The sequence below is a fragment of the Lagopus leucura genome, unplaced genomic scaffold (genome assembly GCF_019238085.1).
Source record: "Lagopus leucura isolate 7727_CA_CO unplaced genomic scaffold, USGS_WTPT01 Super-Scaffold_100159, whole genome shotgun sequence".
Taxonomy (NCBI): domain Eukaryota; kingdom Metazoa; phylum Chordata; class Aves; order Galliformes; family Phasianidae; genus Lagopus; species Lagopus leucura.
In genome coordinates, this window is record NW_024962335.1 from 32,716,413 (window position 1) to 32,737,340 (window position 20,928).

At 37.6% G+C, this 20,928-nt stretch overlaps 1 protein-coding gene across 2 annotated transcripts in view; it reads right to left on the minus strand.

The window, feature by feature from the left end:
- The window catches only part of WNT7B (Wnt family member 7B), a 91,662-nt gene that overhangs the window by 2,456 nt on the left and 68,278 nt on the right, over positions 1 to 20,928 (minus strand). For both annotated transcript variants that reach the window (XM_042890123.1, XM_042890122.1), the window contains exon 3: positions 9,445 to 9,716. In XM_042890123.1, coding sequence (XP_042746057.1) covers positions 9,445 to 9,716 — 272 coding nt within the window. The remainder of the gene's footprint in view (positions 1 to 9,444; positions 9,717 to 20,928) is intronic.

Genomic DNA, 20,928 nt, shown 5'->3' on the forward strand with positions numbered 1-20,928 from the left:
TGTGATGGTTTGAGGTCTTCTCCCACTGCAGAGAAGATTACAATCCTGTTCCACAAATCTGATATTTGGATGCCCATTATGTTTCTATTTACTTTTTTTTTATCATTATTATTGCTTATGTGTTTCACTGATACTGCTGAAATACATTATTTTAAACCAGCCTGATTCTATAATTCTCTCTTCCAACTCTGCAAACATTACAAAACATTACAAAAATTTGTAGCAGAGGGTGGACAGAAGCAACTTTCTTTATGCCATCACTATAGAGCACTACAAGTTGTAAAAACTTCCAAGAAAGCAGCAGAAATGGGTCAGATTCACCACACCTGATTTATGTTCCTCTTCTCCCTAAGTAACAGTTCTTGGTGAAGCACAACCTTGTGTTTTTGTATGCATTTCATCAGGCTTTGCATGTGTGTGTGACATCCATTTTTTAGTTCGAAAGGCAAAGCAAGTAACTTGCCCAGAAGGCAGAAGGAGGCAGAGCTTGTGAGGCTCCTGATCCCATGGGCTTGGCACTCTGGACACTGCCTTGAGGAGTCTTGGCCTCTCTCTACAACAGAGTGTCACTGTTTCTTAAAAGTAAAAATATTACCCATTCTGGTGTCCTAGGTGCTATCTATGTATATGTATATGTATATTTATATGCATGTGCATGTCTATTTACTGTGTGTACCAGTGTGTATTCTGTTGAGACACTGCCTTTATATGCAGCACTGCCCAACACACTCTGTAGCACAATCTGCAGTAGCTTAATCCCAAGTTTTGATTTTTTTTTTTTGTCTTTCTGGAGGTCCAGTTCCATGAGTCATTTTGTTGTACAGAAATCAGATTCCACTGTAGTATTTTTTCAAATATTCCTGATTTTTATGATTGTGAAAGAACCAGAAAATGCAAGCCATGCAAGCTCAAAAAAACCCCAGAAGTTTCAAAATGTATTAATTTGTGATCCTGAAGTCAATGTTTCAGGGTTTTTTTTATTTTATTTTTTGGAGGACTTTTCTCATGAATGTGGAATGCTTGGGGTTACAACACTGAGTGCAGGCCCAATCATCAGGTAGTTAAATTCCTGAATGCTATAATTTGTGTGCCCACAGTCAGCTGTGGGTATAAAATTGTGCCCAAAAACTTGGAGGTCAGGGAATGTATGGCCCAAACTTAGCAGATTTGAAGTAAGACTTTTTTTCCTTTTCCACAAAGATGCTGCTGAGAGTTCCTCTTTGCTAGCAAGCCAGCACACTCGGGCTTTTCTTGAGGTGTGGCCATAAGGCCCCACAAGATACTATAAGGAAATCCTTGAGAAGATCCTGCTGCTTCTACTTTGCACCTTGCCATTCAGACAGAAAGCTGCACCTTTGTTGCTGGGATCTCAGCAGCTTCTTACTCTCTTTCTCTGACAAAGGTGTTACCATTTTGTCATCACAATGCTATGATAGAAGAGTGGCCAGTGTTTTCTTCCTGTATGTCCCTCCAACCTAGTTTTTCTCAGCAGAATTCCCATCAGAGTTTTGACCCTGAACCCTGAAGGTACTTATTTACTCAGATCTGATACATGATGCCAAGGTAGGTGCCTGATTAAAGATTGAAAATCATTAGCTCATATGACCCACTCATTCAGCAGTTTCATTTGTCATATGTCAGTGCCTCATATCTAATCTCAAATAGTTTACAGCAAGATCTACTTCCCAAAGCAAATTCCCATCGTTGGACCGTGCTGCCTCAGTCTAATAGTAGGAACATTCTTTATGTCCATTTTCCACATGCAGGCCCACTCCCACCCTAGTAGGATCTTGCCAAGTAAAATTTTCTAACTGCTGCTACTTTGCTAAATGAATTGTGAAATATAATGTTAAAACTTTCTTATTCCACAAATTTTTATATCTATATAAATCATACATTGAAAGTGCAATTTGAGGGTTTTCCACTGCCAGTTAAGTAGAAAAACCTAGCAAAGACTGAAATAAAACAGAATGATACGCATGAAAAAAAACTCGTTTTTTCAAGTTCCATATCTAGACCCAACTGCATAACATAAGATACTGTTTCTGTACATATTAAAAATCCTATCTGGATAAAATATGTAAAAACAATAGTAACATTTTGTGTGTGTTTGTTTTGGCTTGCCTTTTCTGGTTTGTGTTTTTCTTAGTGGAAATGCACATTTTTGGACCAGATGTTGAATGTAACAAAATCCATATTACTTTTTGACTGCATTATCAAAAAGAAATAGAAGTCTTTAAGAGTTTTTCCCCATCAAAAATGCAAGTAATCAACTTTTGCTTTGGGTAATATCAGTGCCCGAAGACATAGATTTTGGTCATAAGATGTCACCATCTCTTTGCATACTCAGGCAACTGCAGTCACAAGAACTTATGGCTTGCCAGTGACGATTGGGCATTAGCAAACTTTCGCCTCAGTGCAGCCTGGGGTCCAGTACTGCTGGCAAAATACTGACCTCATGGACCCATCTGGGAAACAAAGCTGGGTTTGATGTTGGTCTGTATGTGTTTTGTATTCATTTGTTCTTTGTTGGTTATTTTTGTTGTTTTTTTTTTTTCTTTTCTAATTTGGAAAGCTAAGCATCCTAATATTAGTAATGCTAGATGTAATGTAATTAGATGTAATGCTACATACAGATGTTCTGAAAATATTTTTTAATAACAGTTGAGTGAACCTGAAGTTGAGCAGCTTATGTCATATTTCATCAGGTTGTATCCAGCTCTGGTGAAGATGGGGCATAGTGAAGCCAGCAAGAGTGGAGTTAGCAAGAGGGCTAATGGTACTTCAGCTGCATATTTTAATTTATGATGTTCCTGTGTAAGGTGATGAACTGACTTATCATGTTTACTCCCTCTCTTTTTGCATCCCTATTCTTATTGTTTAGTTTGATGGGAGCAAGGAGCTTTGAAGCGGATCAGTACCCAGCCACAACACGAGACAGCATTTCACTGGCACTGGCTAGAAGTCATCAGGACTGGGGACCCTCTGACTTTCTGAGAGGCATGAATTGACCTCCTGCCTTTCATCAGCCTCCCTAGGTAAGGCATTCAATCCCATTGTATTCCCACTGAATACACTGCAAACTGAAAAAGGCTGTTGCTTTCCTTACACAAGTTCTCTCCCTGGCCAGCAGGAATATAAGCCTGGAATTTTGAGAACTGTTGGCCATCAGATGAAAGCCCCTAATATTAAGATGGACCGTAGAAACTTGCCCATCTGGACCTCTTCCTTACCTTCTAGAAGAGGAGAGAATAGCTAAGTATGAACAGAAAACTGCTGCGATTGATTGAATTGTTTGAAAAGTATTTTCAAAGGGCAATGTTGAAAAAAGCAGAAATCTGAAGAAGCACCCCTTAAATCATCCTCAAACCAAGTGTGATTGCATTATTTCACTATCTTTTTCGGTGGAAATTTCTGTAAAGATTACAAGGAAATTTTTAATCATCATCTTAAAGAGAATAAAATACTTCACTGCTGGTTTTGATGTGTCAGGCAAAGAGATGTCAGGTTTGGAGGGTGTGCAGTGGTGTTTTACTAGATAAATGATATGTGCATCTTGTATGCATTGCATGATATGCCATGGGCATGCCCATTTTTAGAATAAAACCATTTAACAACTTCTAAAATATTTGGCTTTTTCCCTCCTCTAATTTTAAAGCAATACGTTCAAAATGTAGGATAGTACCAGATGTAGCTTCTGGCAGTCGACATTAAGGGTGTGTTTCTGGAAGAAAAAAATAGGCTAGTAAATCCAGCCCAACTGGAAGCAGGAGAACTATCCTCATGAGATTTTGAGCCAAAGCTTGCATACTCAGGACATATGGATAAGCATTCGTTATCCATCTAACCCACCCAAGCTGTAACACCAAACTTTTTGAAGTTGGATTTATATCTGTCTGCAAATCAATTTAAGTGGGAAAATGGAAAGTATGCCATTGAGCACGACTATCTAAAGCTTTTCTTTTGTGAATATTCTCAGAATGAAAGTGCAGTGAAATAATGTTTCTCCTTTAGAGAAAAAAGGTTTCAGTAAATAATAGGCTTGGGGCTGCAAAATCTGGAAAGTCACATTCTTAAATCAGTGAAATTACTTAGGAAATAAAGTCACATTTTTAAGAATAATTTAGGCTCATAGGAGAAGAAAAATTGTTGGTTTTTGCTTTTGAAAGTGGAATTCAGTCTCTACTGCAACTTTATAACATGTATGTCATCTAGAATTTGGGGATTGGTTCTAATACTCATGTCCTACTAGGTGACTGTGAGGGCAGTTTGCAGTGTGTTAAGGCATACTAAGCATCTCACAGAAGCTGGCTTATTAATTTAAATACTACAGGTGGAGTGAACTGAGCTAACACTTTCTTAACATATTTTACAAGCAAACGATGCATATAAATTTATATGTAGGTGTGTATAATTATGTGCACAAGCACAGGCTGTAGGTGTCTATACGTGTGCATGTGTATTATATTTAATGGTGACCAACAAATCACTTCATTAGCTGTTCCACTGCCAAAGCTTGTCAGCAGAAAACTCTTCCCAGTACCGTAGTTCTGTGGTGCCAGCAACTGTGAGAACAAGTCATGGCTCAGATGGAAATGTTGCCCCAAGTAATTGAATAATCTCTTGTAAAGAGAGTCTGATCTTATTTTTATTTTTGTCTCCACTCTTACAGCTTTGAGTGTAAAATAAGATGTTGTCATCTTCCAGGCATTCCAGAAAAACAACATGAAAAATCCATTCACATTACAAAGGAATAAATATTGGGATGGTACCAAGCTGAGTTTCTAGCATTTGGCGTTATGGGTGTGTCACTGGAAGATAAGCAAATAGGCCAGGTTTTTTTTCCACATAACCACAGTCATCATCTATTGTAAAAGCCTAACCGATTGATGAACTGTTAGAAATATTTCTTGTCTTCTTTTTGGTAAAAGCTGTGATCTGCTATCAATTTGTCAGCTTTTAGCTCCCCCTCCCCCTTAAAAACAAACAAAAAAACATTTTTATAATTGGTATTCCTCATGAGTGCCAGTCATTGTTTTGAAGCTTTCAACAAAAAGTTAAGACTAACAGCATGTGTTCCCAGATTTTGCTCTCTCTATGTTCATTTGTCCCAGAATAAAGATACTTTTTCTAAAAATACATGGTAGAAAGCTGTCTCATAAAGCAGCATTAGAGCTTACTTGGTTTTGTTGCTATTTAATTTTTCATTACTCTATCAAAGTTTTGCCCACAAATCTCTCTTTAATCATTCAGATTTACAACAAACCATTCTTTCTCCTTTTTGCAGTAATGTTTGCATTAGGCATATGCTTGTCATCCTTTGGAGGGTTGTTTTCATTTAACACACTTGTACTTTCCATTCTGAATCACAGCAGCCATTTAAAACATGATGGTGAAGTTAGCTGTTTTGTTCTTTTACTCTGCATGCCACTATTTTGCCACAATGCATAAATCTTCCATTGGTAGCATCTCATGTCACCAGGAATCACTAAGCATTTATTTCTTCCAAATGGAACCAATGATAAGTTTATGACTTTGTCACTGGTGCTTTTCATTACAATTGAAACTTCACAGGCTTGACATTATCTGAAACAATTCTTAGAAATGCAGTGCAGAGAAATTAAGGGATGCAATTTTTTGAGCAATAAGAGGATCCATTCTTTTCAGTCACCTGAAATTCTCTGCAAAATCTAAATGTCTGCCTTTTCAAAGCAGTATATTTTTGGTGTTGTGCTGAGCATCTCAGTCCTAGAATCATGTTAAAGAGCCCCCCAGAACTATTTTCCCCTCATCTGCTTGCAGTGTTTGTGTAGTTATTTATGCAGTATGCCGCTTTTTCCTCGAAAAGTAATTCCTCAGTACTCTATTTTTAATAGCAAAATGCCAACAGGCTAGCTATTGAGAACATCCTTTGAGAGAGCACAACATTATCTACACTGCTACAGCTACAACTGCCTCTGGACCCTAGGCATGTTCAGCAGCTCTGTGACATGCACTGGCAGAGACTGGAAAGGGGCAAAGTCCATGAATATTTCCACATAGGAACATAATGGAGCATCCCAATAATTGCTCCAAAGGTAAACCTGCTGACCAATCTCCTGCATGATGATTCTAGAAGTGATTTCTAGGCACTGAGTAGAGGTCTAATGGGGTGATCAAGGCCCTCTCACTGCTTTCAGAGCAAGATGGGAATAACTATACGTGGGGCTGAGATCTCTTTGCATTCTTTCTTCCTGATGTTTCTGTAGTAGGAAATTTGGGGATTAAAAAAAAAAAGACTAAAATGAAGAGAGTAGATTTATTGCCTAAATATTGTCGGTCTTACACAATTCAAAAGAACAATTCAGTATGAACTGTGTAAGAACTGTGAGCCTTAGCATTACGGATAGAAACATGTTTTTTAAAATAGCAAAAGTCTGATGAAATACAAAACCTTAGCAAATGGATTAATGTTCATATAATCAAGTTGTTGAATTTTTTTCCTTATACCAGTTTTGATAAGATTGCACTAAGAAATACTTAAATGGCTAGTGGAATGATTGTGGGAGGCTACAAAAGCATGTTTCCTCTACAGCCTTGACACTCTCATCCTACAGTTGAAAAGATTATTTGAAAATGGCTGAAGCAAAAAAGAAGTAAAAAAATCTGAATTTACTGTTCTTACCTTCTGAATTTTTATTCCTATTCAGTACAAGGGAAAAATATCCTTACTTCAGTCCTCTCATAATCAGAAGTTTGACTCCAAACTGTTTTCAAATTTTAAGACAAGATGCAGAACCACACTGACAGAGCAAGCCGAGAGGTACAAGTTTTCCTAGTTTTGCTGGGAGAATTTGGAAGGGGAAAGGAGGAGGAAGATGGAAATCCAGAGTTGTGCTTTAGTGAATGTCCAGCCCTTAATGCAATATTTCTGACTTGAGGTTGAATAAGGACCACACGAAGCATGTCAGAATGACATCCACATGTAAGCAAAAGTTCTGGTTTGAGATTTTTTTCCAGTTCACAATCAGATTCAAGTTTACCCAGGATCACCAAAACTGCCAAATGTCAAGTCAACAGAGAACAAATTCAGAATTTGTCTGGATTCTCAGAAGGGAGTGCTGATTTTTAGCTGAAATTGCACAGAACTCTTTGGCTATTTTCTTAAAGGCCTTGCGCAGAAAGTGAAATATATCCTTGTTACCAGAGTTTTGTTCTAACCATAACTTTCAGTCAGTCCTCAAATTCAGAGGACTAATCTATAGAAATAGAAAATGATTTCAGATGAACCAAAATCACTAAGTATTATATACTGTAAAATTTACATGTTCATGTCATGTGAGTATATGTCATAACACCAACATTATTTCTAAACATGGACACCAAACCATCTTTTATATGAGCACATTCCTCAGGATTTGGTGGATTGGAATTAAAAACAAAAACAAAAAGATGCATCAAATCCTTTCAGTCATCCTTAGCTTTTCAAAATATAATAATGCATTTATGATTACAATAACATTTATGGCTACAAATAATGACTGAAAAATACCTCTAACAACAGAGTGAGTAAACTGTAAAACACTTTACAAAGTATATTTGGGGAAAAAAATTATACTGTCTGGATTTGTAAATCTTTTTTTTCCTATCTCAAAAACATGACATGAGCGCTATCATTTGGTTTTACAAGAATATTTACAGAAAATGAAGTCTTAGGAGAGTTAAAATAAGTGCAATTGCAAGCATGCTGCTGCCAGAAATATTTGTAAAAGCACACACATCTTTGGTTTGCTTATGTCCCCTGCTTATGAAATTCTGATGAACAGTAAAAATGTAATTTGCTTAATAAGAATCAGCATTGTGGTCTAGCGGTTACTGGACTGCATATAGAATTGGGGGACCTGGGACCAGTGCCTAGCTCAGATGTTGAGCTGCCTTCTGTCCCTGGCAAGAAGCATTGCTGTTTTCCATCTATGCATCCACTGTTGCTCTTTTGTCCCCCTTTCATATATAGGCTGTGACGTGTTCAAAACAGGACATGAATTGGCATTTCTGTGGGAGTGGAACTGGGTCTACACAGTGGGTTGGCAATTTAAGCAGGGTTCGTAATGCATGTAACAGTAACAAATACTCCATTGCAAGTTTAACACGTGGCTTTCCTCTTTGGCATTCAAATGCAATGTGTGACACTTCGGCTAAGAGAAATGCTCACCGGTGCTCAATGGAACCGGTGCTTCACACCACAGTGCAGCAGTATGAGGTGCTCTCACGCCTCGACAGGGCAAGCTTTGGGGAAAATATTGTGCTACTCTTAAGGATGCTTTCAGAACCAGCTATCTCCTTCATAACTGGAGCCATCAGTATCAAACATCAATTGACTATGAATCCTGTCTCTAAACTTTCAATTATACCACATGACTGGTTTCTTTTGTCACTAGGAATGTATGTAACAATTTCATCTCAGTAAGTAACTGTCCACCCAACACCTGTTTCTGTGCACAGCTGGCTGCTATCCCCTAGAAGTTATCTTGCAAGGAGTGAGAGTTAGGAAACATTCTCCAAAATGCATGCAGCAAGGTAACTGTGCTGCTCATGGCATCACTGATTCAGCCACCTTTGCTAGTACTTGGTGTAGAATAAAAGCTCACACTGTTCTGGAGAAGAAAATCTCAGAAAATTTTGGGGGCAAGATAGGGAGAAGCAGTATATTGGTTTCACCTACAGCACAACATATGCACATTGGAGGACAGAAATAGCATTTTTTTTACGTGGATGAAACACTTTGAAAGGTGTAGTTAAATCTCCCTGAGGTTGGTGTGTATAATATACATTTCATTTTTTACAGGGAAAGCGTTTGGAGTTTTGAGGATTTCTATTCAATGGACATGAATCAGCTTCATGATGTTTATCTTTTTTTCAATTGCAAGCAACTCAATCATGGTTGTAGACATGAAGCTGTTTCTTCTTCCAAAATCATGCTTGTTCAGCCATCTGTAGCTTGCCAGTGAGGAACAGACAATTGTACATTTGCTACAAAACATGTATTTCATTAGAGCTGTGGTCAAAGAAGTGTTTTGTTTTTGGATGGAATAAATAGCTGCAAGTGCTGTGGGAGTTCAGCAATGCAGAAACTCAGACTTGTCTCATCATCTCTTGCTAGACTTTTGCAAAGGAGATGAAAAACAAAGATGGAACTTTAGCCCAAACAGCTCCAGCAAAGTTGTCTCTTATTGAGAGGACTGGGAAGATGGCTTGGGTAGCTGAAAAATTGAGAGGAGGAGCTATGTAATACTTTGGCCAGCTCTGAATGAAAAGCAACAAACCGTAAACATTAAGCACCATCAGGTAATTTGGGGCAAGTGTGAGGGGCAAACTCTCAGGGAATGACTCCTGAGACCAAGTCAGCCTCCCCCCTTCCTCCAGCGCACACACTTCCCCATCCATCCCTCCTGCTTTCTCGAATACCTTTCTTCCAGCCTCATTGTTGTGCAAGTTCATCAGCCTTCGTGCATTCTTTTTGATTTCTCGGGCATCAACAAACCTCCGGGAGAACTCAATGCCGTATCTGATATCCGCAGAGCAGCCTCCCCACTTCCAGCCCTCCTCCTGGTTGTAGTAGCCCTGTTTCTCTCGGTCACAGCCACAATTGCTGAGGTTGCCCTGGCTGCAGGCGGCCGTGACAGCGTGTGCAACCCCGGCAGCAGTAATGGCATAGGTGAAGGCAGCTTCCCTGCTTCCTGTGGAGAGAAGCCAAAAGCTGATGGTTTGCAGAAAGGCACCACTTACTAAAGAAAGTACACACATTATGTACAGCAATGGTGTCAGGTAAGAATGTGAGGTGGACATTACTAGCATAAGCATCTCATTCTGGCAGAATTATGTATGTAATTTGTATTTTAAATGCTTGGCTCAGGTAGGTATCATTGCCCCAGGTACACACCAGCTACATGACAGTCACATCTAACCCCCTGCACCACAGGGGAATTTTGCAATCAATCTGCTGGTGACGAGGTGAGGCAAGATAGTTTGTTTTCATGCAATTTCATCAGGTTTGCAAACTGAACTGCATATATTTCAGACAAATAATAGGTGAGTTGCAATGCTCACTGAAAAACAGTTCTAACGGTTGGTACTGCCTGGAAAAAGTGTACAGACAGCTTAAGAAATACCAGATCTTTCTGGGTGTGTGAGATGGCTAGAATACAAGTGAGGAAGGTTATTAGTGCACCTTTATAAACTCTCCAGTAATGTCTGTTACTGATACTGATGGTGAAATATGGCAAGAGTTGCTTACAGGGTGAAGAGCTCCATGGGTTTTGTTTCCTTTCAAGGTAAAGATGATCTCTTTCCTTTACTGAGTTCTCTTGCATATGAGAAATCTTGCATTGTGGCTCTGGGCAGCCTGGTCTAGTGGTTGGCGACCTTGCCCACAGCAGGGAGGTTGAAATTAGATGATCTTTGAGGTCCTTTTCAACCCAGGCCATTCTACGATGTTATGATTTTATGACTTTTACTGTGAGTTTTTCCAGTCCCACCCTGACTCAGAACTCTGCTTTACCTTTGTGAGTGGTCATACTGGGCAGTGGAAGTATCAGAGCAGCATTCTTTTCTCTCTGGAACAAGTGAGTTGCTGCCATGGAGGCACAGCTTTGTTTTTTTTCCTTTTTTTTTTTTTTTTTTTTTTTTTAAATACTGCCAATAATTTCCAAGATTCCACATTCCCTGCTCAGTGTTATAGCTTTAATATTGATAATATTAAAAATATTAAAAAGAATATGATAAGGGGCAAATAAATGCCATTTTTTGACTAAACACGAGTTGGTTGAATTGCCTTTGGGATGCATATGAACAAGGAGACACAGAGCCAGAGCAATCAAAAGGGATGCAACAGCCCCTTACTGCTCTCACACAAGCCCACGCTCAGTCATCGACTTTATGTAGGGCTGGATCATGGCTCAGTGTGTTTTGCTGTTCTTATTTATAACGTTTCTCTTCAAATTCCCCTCTATGTGCTATGATCGTTTTCCTCTGTGTGTTTATCTGGTGATAAACAGACAATCTTGTAATATCATTGCCAAAAGAATAACTGTAAAAAATTTGCAGAAAGTTGCTGAAAAGTTTTAATGACCACACACAGAGCTTTAACATGGGTAAAGGATTGGGGAGAAATAAAATTAAAAAAAAAAAAAAAAAAAGGAATAAATTTTCAAGAGGCTTAAAAAAACAACCTTATAAACTATTTCTACTTTTTTGTTTTAGAATTCACATATATCATATGTGTTCAGTAATTATCTGTGCACAACATTGTGTTTTTTGGTTTTTTTTCGTTTTTTTTTAATGTTTTATGTGTCCTTTTCTCAGCTAGCTTCCTGAAAATTTACACTGTTTCAGGATACAAGAGAGATCCTACATGAAGCAATCGTAAACTGGATTTTGGCACCATTTACTTGTTTCTCCAAAGCAATAAAAAAGAAACTCGAGGTAAGAGAAAAACAAAAGGGTCTTGTGTTCTTCAGGTACCAGGAAGGTTAACCTGAGCTGTACAAAATTTGAGTGCATCACCCAACAGAAGGCCCGACTCTGCTCTCAGACACACAAGTGTTTTGTTGGGGTGTTGTTCTATGTGTGTAGTCTGGTTCAGTGGTTCCCAAATCATGGTCTGCAGAACACTGGTGGTCCAGGAGGCCACGGTAAAGGGTTTGCAGTTAATCCACAGAGCCATATTAAACACTGTTTTTAATAGTGTTTTCAATTAAAAGTTTGATGATAACGATGCCTGGTGGTCCACAAGAAATTCTGAGGGTTGATAGCAATCCAAAAAAGTTTGGGAACCTCTGTTCTAGTTCCTAGTCTGTTCTCTAAAAGTTCATATCAGTATTCACTCGTCTCTCACTCATCAGTTGAAGTCAAACCTGGGACACATATTTTAAAGTATATCCTGCTGACTTGCAGGGTTTCTTCCTTTATTATCTCCTCTAAATATATAGATTCTTAATTTAGATTCTTTATTGTTAAACTGAAAGTTTGGAAATATGAGAAATAACAGGAATGACATTTATAGATAGGTTTTCTTTTCTCTTCAGGATGAAAGTTGGATCTCAAAGTCATGAAAATTTTTGAGTTCAGACACCTCTGAAACACATGTAGAAAAGCTTGTAAACAAGCAGAAACATATTCCTGTCAGGGAACACCATAGTGATGAGCTGCTTGTAAGTAGATTTACCAGGAGATTAGCTAGAGAGAGTTTTCTGATGTTTTATTTTTAAATTCAATGCATTCCACATGTAACCACAGTAGAAGATGCTATTTCGTAAAGGCACTGTGTCTGTGACCTGTTCATGAGTTTTCACACAGCACTTCTTGTAATCAGCTTTGAACAACTAAGGAATATTCTGTTTTTATCTTCCTTTCTTTTCCCCCTGTTTTTTTATACCCTGATTACACTCAGGGACAGAGAGAAATATATTTCTTTCACCCACTTGAGAACTACAGCAGTAATGGAATTATCTCAAGTCAGGGGGTAAAAATGAATGAAAACCATATTGACTCTCTGAAGAGTGTATTCTTTGGTTTCAGTGCAGCTCTACAATAAGAAGGGCTCAGATATAAGAGGTGGCTTAAAAATCAGGCTCCTTTTGCAAGTCAAGGTGCCCTGCCAAGAATTAATACTTTGTGCTCTGTAGTTTTTTAACTAAAAAACATTCCAAAGCTTCCCTTGAACTTCAGAGTAAGCATTACGTCAGCAGTTCTTTAAAGCCCTAGGATCAGGACTGTCAGAAAATGCCAGTGGAGGAGAGAGGAGAATTGCTGTCTGCTGAACACAAAGCTTTCCATTAGCATGTCATCATTTGGAGTCAGTCTTAAGTAAGTCCTTTCTAGGCAGCTAAAACAATTTAAGTAATGACTGCTGTGTTATTTTAATGGAGGACGATAATTTCACTTTCTGAAGTTTTCTGACATTTCAAAAATATTCTGATTCAATAATAAAACAATTAATAATTTCCAAAAATTCTTACAGAAAGGTGAAATGAACAGCAGAAGATCTGGGGTTTTACTCAGTTTTGAAGCTAGATTTTTGTATGTTTTTTTCTGAAAAACATCCTGATCACCCAGTTATTTGGCAACATGCGTTCTTACTAACTGTATTGCAGAAGAAAATTTACTTGTTTAACTTTTCAATATTTTCTTTTACATAGATGAGAATAATTCTGTTAGGATCTTATATTAGTGGAAAAGACACTGTGTTGGCTTTTATTGTGACCCTTGGATTCCTACATTTCTCTATTAGAAACGTCTTTGGTGTCAAAGAAGATAATTCTGATTTAATTCCTAAAACATAGGAGAGTAAACAGAAACCTAGTAACTCCTGTAGAAGATAGCCAATCAGTACTGATTGAAATGATGACTATTATCTTTGGTAATGGTGCTGAAAGACACTTCTGGCAATCTGCTCTGTCATGAAAGAAGTCTTGTCTGTGATCTGTTGATTTAAGCATTCTTACTGTGGGTTGTAATTAAAAAGTGTTCTATTACCCATTAATGTAGACAGTTTCTGCTCAGACAGTCAGATATTGGATCGTTGCTTCCTACAATGAGCAATTTCTGGCAGATAGGATGAGATGAGCCTATTTATCCATTGTTGGAGTTCTGGAGCAGCCTATACTTTAGATGTCATCTCTGACTAACTTTTAGGCTGCTAACTGAGCGCTACGTTTAGCATGGTCTGATGTGGAAATTACTATAAGTTCTATAATTGCTATAGTTTACGGTGTTCTAATATGCATATATTCTGCATGTAACCACAATCAGCTGAGAATCTTGTACGCTAAATTTTGACCATTTGACTGTATTTGAATGTACAGCACTACAGATCTAACTGTTTCATAATCATCAGCAAGGCATTTATTTCTCAGAGTAACTAGTTGAGAATATTACTATTCCACACATCATTCTGAAATGTTTTCTCTCAGCAGCTAGTTGAATAAAAGTGCTAATGAATGTCAGCTAGTAGAACTCAAATTTTAATCAAAAGATTAGACTATGGAATATAAACTGTTTATACATTAGTTTGCTAAATCTTCTATTAACAATGATAGAAAAAAATTACACAATGTTATTTAAAAAAACCAAGTTCCTACTATGTTTACACAATCTCTAAACACTAGAGGATCTTGGACTATATGTCAACCATGTAATGAATATTAATGGCAAGAAGAAATGAGCCATGGCAAGTTAGACTTTTTGCCAAGCCTGTTATTTTTGACAAGTCTTATTCTGCAATTCTGAAAGCTGAGGACATGGTCAATCACTTTTTTTTTTTTTTTTAAAGACAATAGATACTTCTGGTTGAGTAAATTAAAACTCAGACCATAGCCCTCCACAAATAGGGCTGGATGAAGACACTTGTAGATGAGCTTAGTTCCTTCATAATTTTGGTTTTTCTTACTCAACACACACTTTAGCAATTCTCAAAAAAAAAAACAGTACAGGCTCTTTTCTTTGGGTTTGATATGCAGTAATACAAGTCAGTGGGAGTTTTCTTACTGTCTGAAGCAGATCCTTTCTCTATTTGCATTTTCAGTTAAGTAATTAAGGACTTCAAGATTAACAATCTAAAAGCAAGGATTTATATGATTTCTTTGAGCTTCTAATTTACTATACCCAGTGCCATATGTAAGAAGTAGGAAATACTGAAATCAGACTGTGCAAGTAGAAGAAATGCAATTCAAAAGTAGAGCTTGCAGGAGCTTCAGGGGAATCCCTAATCCATCCCTCAACCCTCTCGTATGCCAATAATTCAGGTGCCCTTCACAACTGCCTTTTATTTACCCTTCCTTGTGGAGATTTGACAATCTATTCCAGAGCTTTGAGACACACATTGCTAAACATTTTACTAATATCAATCTGAAACTGTATTTCTGAGTACAAACCATTTCTTACTATACAGATGCAAACAAACTGATTGTTTTCTTCTTCTTGTAACAGCCTTTAAACATTTAAAGACTTCTACACCCTTTCTAGACTTGTTCCATTAGTCCCTGTAGAACAGTCTCAAGAGCAGTAATCACTTCTGCAGCTCTCTCTAGACTCTCCCAGTCAGCTGATGCCTTGTGCTGCCATGTTAGAGAAGGACAAGCTGAGGCCTTGCCCACTTAGGGTTAGAGCAGAAGTAGCATCTCACATGCTGCCTCCCAGTTTACTTGTGTTTTCACAGTAGCAGGACATTTTTGACTCTTAATCAGTTTGAGATCCTCTTGTATTGCAGATACTATCGCAACAGATATTTCTTGCATTTGTGTGGCTGTTTATTCCCACATACTAATCTTAGCCTTTCTGCTTTGCCTCCTCTATATTTTTGTTTTCTTCTTTTTCAGACATTTTTTTTAATCATTTTCCATTTTGACTCAAAATTCCTCCAATATCTTTGCAATCTGGATTTAATCTGTAAATCCAATGAGCACAGTTTATTCCCTTGGTAAAGCCAAGAGTGTAAAATCAACTGTTGCCAGAACCAGCATAAATCACAAAGGAAACTCAAAAAAGTACACCCAAGTACCCTCCAAGTAAATTTCCAGATAACATGTACCTGTTCAGTCAGTTTCCTTAATTTTCTTATGAGAATATAATATAAAGCATTGTCAAAATCTTCATTTAAGTCCTAGATATATGGTATATATACTGGCTTCTCTCAGCCTCTGAGGCCCTAGATGGCAAAAGGATATTAGATTGATTTAAAAAGATTTGGTTTTGACAGATCCTTGTAGACTGTTATTCATCTCCTTGTTTTCAGTTATAAGCTTAAAAATGAGTCTTTGTTTCCATATCTTTTTCATTCACTGAAGTCAAGCTGATTGGTCCTGTGATTCCTTTATTTCATCTTTTAGATAAAGATGATATATTTGCCTTTTCAACTTTTCTTAATGAGAATTCTCAGCAAATTTTCAATTCTAATGGCTGCCAGGACTAATGGTTCTACAATGGACTTGACAAATATTCTGAGATGAGGAACAGCTAACAAGAATGCACTCAACCTGGGTAGATAATTCCTTCTATCTAGTGCTAATATTATATTCTTCTGTAGATTACAATAGTTCTATAACCTTCTGCTCAACACTGACACACTTAGAAAAGGTTGATGCAAGACCTTCTTGGCCTTCTTGACATTATCTTTGATGGATCATTTTTTCTTCATCTTCCACTCAATGACAAAATACTGACTGAATGGTGGTTCTGTAGTCTGTTGTTAAAAGAAAAAGAACAGTCATCCATGGTCATGAGGATTACCTTACAGTGTCTGCACTCAGAAGTGCTCCTGAATTAGGAACTGATGCAGACTGAATAGCTGCTGGTCTGGCAGGTCTTTCTGATTTAATCTGATGAAGTTCTTTGAAAGTCATATTAGTTAATGATTTCTTTCCCATATTTGTTTCCCGTTTCCTACTTGACACTTTTATTTTCTATTACAAGCTAATTAAAATTGTATTATTTAGTATTGTTTCATCCAGATAGATCTGTTTAACTTGACCAGAAGCAGAGCAATTGCAAATAATGTCAGTACCTTCTTTATAGACTGCTCATGATGTCTATTTCAGACTATACTTGAATGGAACAGAAGACAAATGGTGCAGATTTCAAAGCAGAGAAAATGCAATGCTATGACACAATGTTTTCTTTACAGATTCTCCTGTTATTCAGCACTTTAAACTCTAGATTCCTACTAAGTCATTATGGAGCCACCATAGTTTTGGTTATTTGTTTACAATCACACTGTCAACTGGATTGTTTTCTGTTGTTCATAGGAGTTTGTCAAATTTTCTTTCTTACATGAGCCAGACTTATTTCACACTTGCCTTTTTGCAGCTCATTGCTATTTATTAGTTTTTATAGTTTGGGAAGAATGTTGAAAGAAGTTATTTGCTATGCCTCTGCTTTTCAGATTTTTTTTCAAACATTTTCCACTCTCATGGCTATTTTCTAAAGGCTCAGTGGTACTTTCCACAGTGCATTCCACAGTGGGGCTTCCAACAATTTATCAGATTTTTTTTTGCTTAATTTGTCCCCTAATCATTCAGTTGACTCCTGACAACCATAAACAATAGTCAGCATTTCTGATCTAAAGTGAGCATAGTTCTCTTGTGTATTTGACTGTCTTTTGCAGTACGCTCCTTGGAATTTTCTGGGACAGCTCCTGAGAATTCAGTATGCTAGTTTTGATCTTTGTGTTGATGATGTTTGAAAATGGCCAGAGAAAAAGGGAATTCTAGGCTCTCCCCCGTTTGTTTGTTGAAGCAAACATCTCTTAGTAACTCAGCTCTAACAAACTTTATCTCATTCTTAAAGAATATAGGAACATCAAGTTTTGATCCAAAACTACCACTACTTGTTCTCATCAAAGTTTTATCAAAACATGGTATTAAACACTCATTGAAAGAATGCACAAGAGCATAGCTTGAGAAATACACAGTGCATGAACCGTGAGAGGGTAGCTTCCAGATACACTGTCCCATTGAGAAAAGCCTGTGCAGTGTCACAGCCGACTGTGTTTTCACAATGCTACTGCTAATACAGTCAAAGTACTATGTGGGATGCAATAGCTGGAGCAGAGGGATCTTCTCCTGCTTGTGTTCTGTTCTGGAACTACTGAAGTTTCATTGTGGAACTTAATGATTCCCTGCTGAATGTTTGGTGTTTTTACTTTTCAGTGATGACTAGTGGTTTGATATATCCTAATATGTGAACACTCAGCTGGAGGCATCTTGTAGTACACTGGTTTATTTAAAGTTCTTTGCACCCATTGTCAGAAAGCATGGAATCCTCAAGGCTTGGGAGAGAAACTAGGTCTGAATATGCTAATATCCTCAAATGAGATGGGGCCACACGCACCCAGTTGCTTTTATAATAATTGAATTGTGTTGGTCTGCTCACGATAACAGTTCTTATGTACAGAATTTACCTATGTACTATCCCTTTTTTGAAAGATATTTCACAGGAAGAAATAAAAACACCAGTTAAGAAAGAGGAAAGGGAGGCTATAGCTTTTACTCAGGGCATACATATTTTTAGTTTTGCTCTTGAGAGTACACTACAATATCACCTGATACAGGTTTCTGTGAGATCTATGGTGCTCACAAAGGAAAGTGTTGAACACTAGAATTTTAAGAAATAGAAAATGTTTTTACCACTATAATCATCATAAGTAATAAATAAATAACAGAGGAAAAAAAACCACAAAAAACAAAAAACCCCTCCACTCTGAACTAGTCAGACAAATGGAAGACAGTCCAAAATCATAGATTTTCACATGTGAATTTTATGGACTTGAGCCTTTAGAAATGAAGCTGTTCACAAAGGAAGTTCTCCTTGGCTGTCTAGACTAAGTGATACTCAGCTACAATTTGTGTTAGACACAAATCTTTTTATGCAAGAGATAGGCTCTGACTTTAAAAGTGTGTCTTTCCACTATATAGACCTCTTTTACAGGGGAACAAGGAGGTTAAGGCATTTTTTCACACAGCAGAAGGACTTGCAAGAGAATAAGCTGTTCTCTGGCTGGGTTTTCTTTGTGCTGAGGCTATGAAAGAAGTCAGCAGTAGACTTCTCATCTAACATCTGAAATGTAAGTCAGATTTTTGAATGCAGAGGTCTTCCCTAGGAATGGGATTTGTCTGCAGAGCCATGGGGGGATTTGGACACAGCAACACTTGGCATCACCCAGCCTACCTGCAATGCAGAAGCACTTACAACATGTTTCTAACATCCTATATTCATGCAGCCTTGCACACCATACTTGCAGAAAGTTAGTTACATAGCCTTTCCTTAATTTTCACTTGACAAAACAACTAATTTCAGTTTCTTGTCAGAGTTTTTGCAGAGCTACATTTGCTTCTATTTCAGAGAGATGCTAAATGTTTTCATGTCTCTGTTTGGTGTTAATGACATTTCTTGACTACCACTACAATAGCTGCAATTTTATGCAGGATCTCAATCACTGGGCCTCTTATATGTGTCAGCATAAACAGCTGTGTTTTTGTAGAGATCCCAGCGTTTTCAGTATACAGATAGTTACATCTATAGCACAAGAGCTAGATATTTTGAGTAAATCTGAAACATAAAGTTTAAAAGCCTATCTTTTAAATGCTCTGGCACACTATTTTCCACGGGGTCAGGATGGAAATCAAACATCACCAAGTATTGAAAGAGTTAGATATGAAACAGCAAGACTTCCAGAAGTAGTCAAGCTAGATGGGGAAGCCCCAAAACTGTGAGTAAAATATTCATACAAAGGGACAAAGTCTGAACTTATCCTATCAGAGAGGTAAGCCACATTTCCCTGTACTGTGAGCCTTTCAAACTATGCTGGCAGCAGTCATCTAGCTGTAATTGCTGAAGGCATATGGTGGTTTAAGTAAAGGGAGTCCCACCCTTAAAATCAGACTATTATCCTGTTCTATATTCTGACTGAAGAAAGAAAGTTTTCATTACATTAAAAACTAGAAGATGATCTTATTTATCCAGCTAATTAGGACAGAAGTATTCTACTGAACAAAATACAACTCCTTCTAGTATGTTTTTCTAGTTTTTCAGATTATATCAAGCACAAAATTAGAATGAGCCTATGTGAAATAAAGTAATAAAGCTAATTCTAGGTACTCATGACACCTGTAAAATAAGGTTCATGAAGTGTCTTTTATCAAACTGAATAATATACACAAGGCATTTACTTGATCTAGCCAGGATACAAAAAAATATTTACATAAAATATTTATTTTATTTCCATTATGAATCTATAGAAATATTATAAAGGGGCAATATCTTCTAGATATTCTTCATAGAATATCAAGAACTTCACGGGCAAAGAACATTCCTGTTCTTGGCAAAAAAAAAAAAAAAAAAAAAAAAAAAGGAAAAGGAAAAGAAAAAGAAAAAGAAGAAAATCAAAGAAGAAGAAAAAGAAAAATAAAAAAAGAAATAGTGTACAAAAGAATGAGCTACAACATCGCTTTTTTTTTTTTGTTTTTTTTGTTTTTTTTTTTTTTTTATAAAAGTCCACACAGGAACATAACAGAGAGGCTCTTGTGTTTGCTGGGCAGTGCTGTCAATTTTCTGGAGGGTCATTCTGCATGTTATTCCTTAAGATTGTTCTGCAAATCATGTTTTTACTGGTCTGGTTTTTGATGTCTTACAGGACACCCTAGAGGACTGACTATGACATGCAATGTCATATTTCACAAGCATATCTCTAGTGTGAGCTCTATCACTGGTTACTCACCACTCCTCCCTCAGCTGAGCAGGCTTTAGTGTTTTTTTCCAGAGCATTCTTGGCAAAACAAGGTTTGACATGGGAGACATAGTGTCTCTGTGTGACTGCTCAGGATGACACCACTGCCCTGGTATCATCCATGGTAGAAGAAGAAGCATGCCTCACTGGCTTTACCTTACAGTCCAGTTCTAGCCAGCCCTTCCTTTGGGGCAGCAGAATAGAAGCTGGGTTTGTAGATTAGTATAAGCCTGCCTTCTGCTCTGCTAATTCTGCTGTAAAGACCACATCTTCCAGGTATAGGGGAAATAGCTGGGCAGCAACCCCAGAAATCACTGCTGCTCCCTGCCAGAGCACAGATTTTGTGAAAAGCGAATAAGAAAGTTCTGGTGAATGGGGCTGAATTCAAAGTTGCATTCAAATTTTCTTAAAGGTCTTTTAAACACTCTTACACTGCCTGTGAGGCTGCGTTCAAGTTTGGCTTGCCTGACAATCTATCTGAGAGGAAAAAGAGATTCAAGTGATGATGTCTACCCTTCTTGGTGTTTACAGGGTATTTGCCTGGTACTCATTTGTAACCTCAGCGAACAAGATGCAGCACAAATCACACATATGAAAGAGATTTAAAAGAATAAAGAGCTCAGAGGGTTTTGGATTAAACACACAGAGTTCAGATACTTGTCCAAACCTCT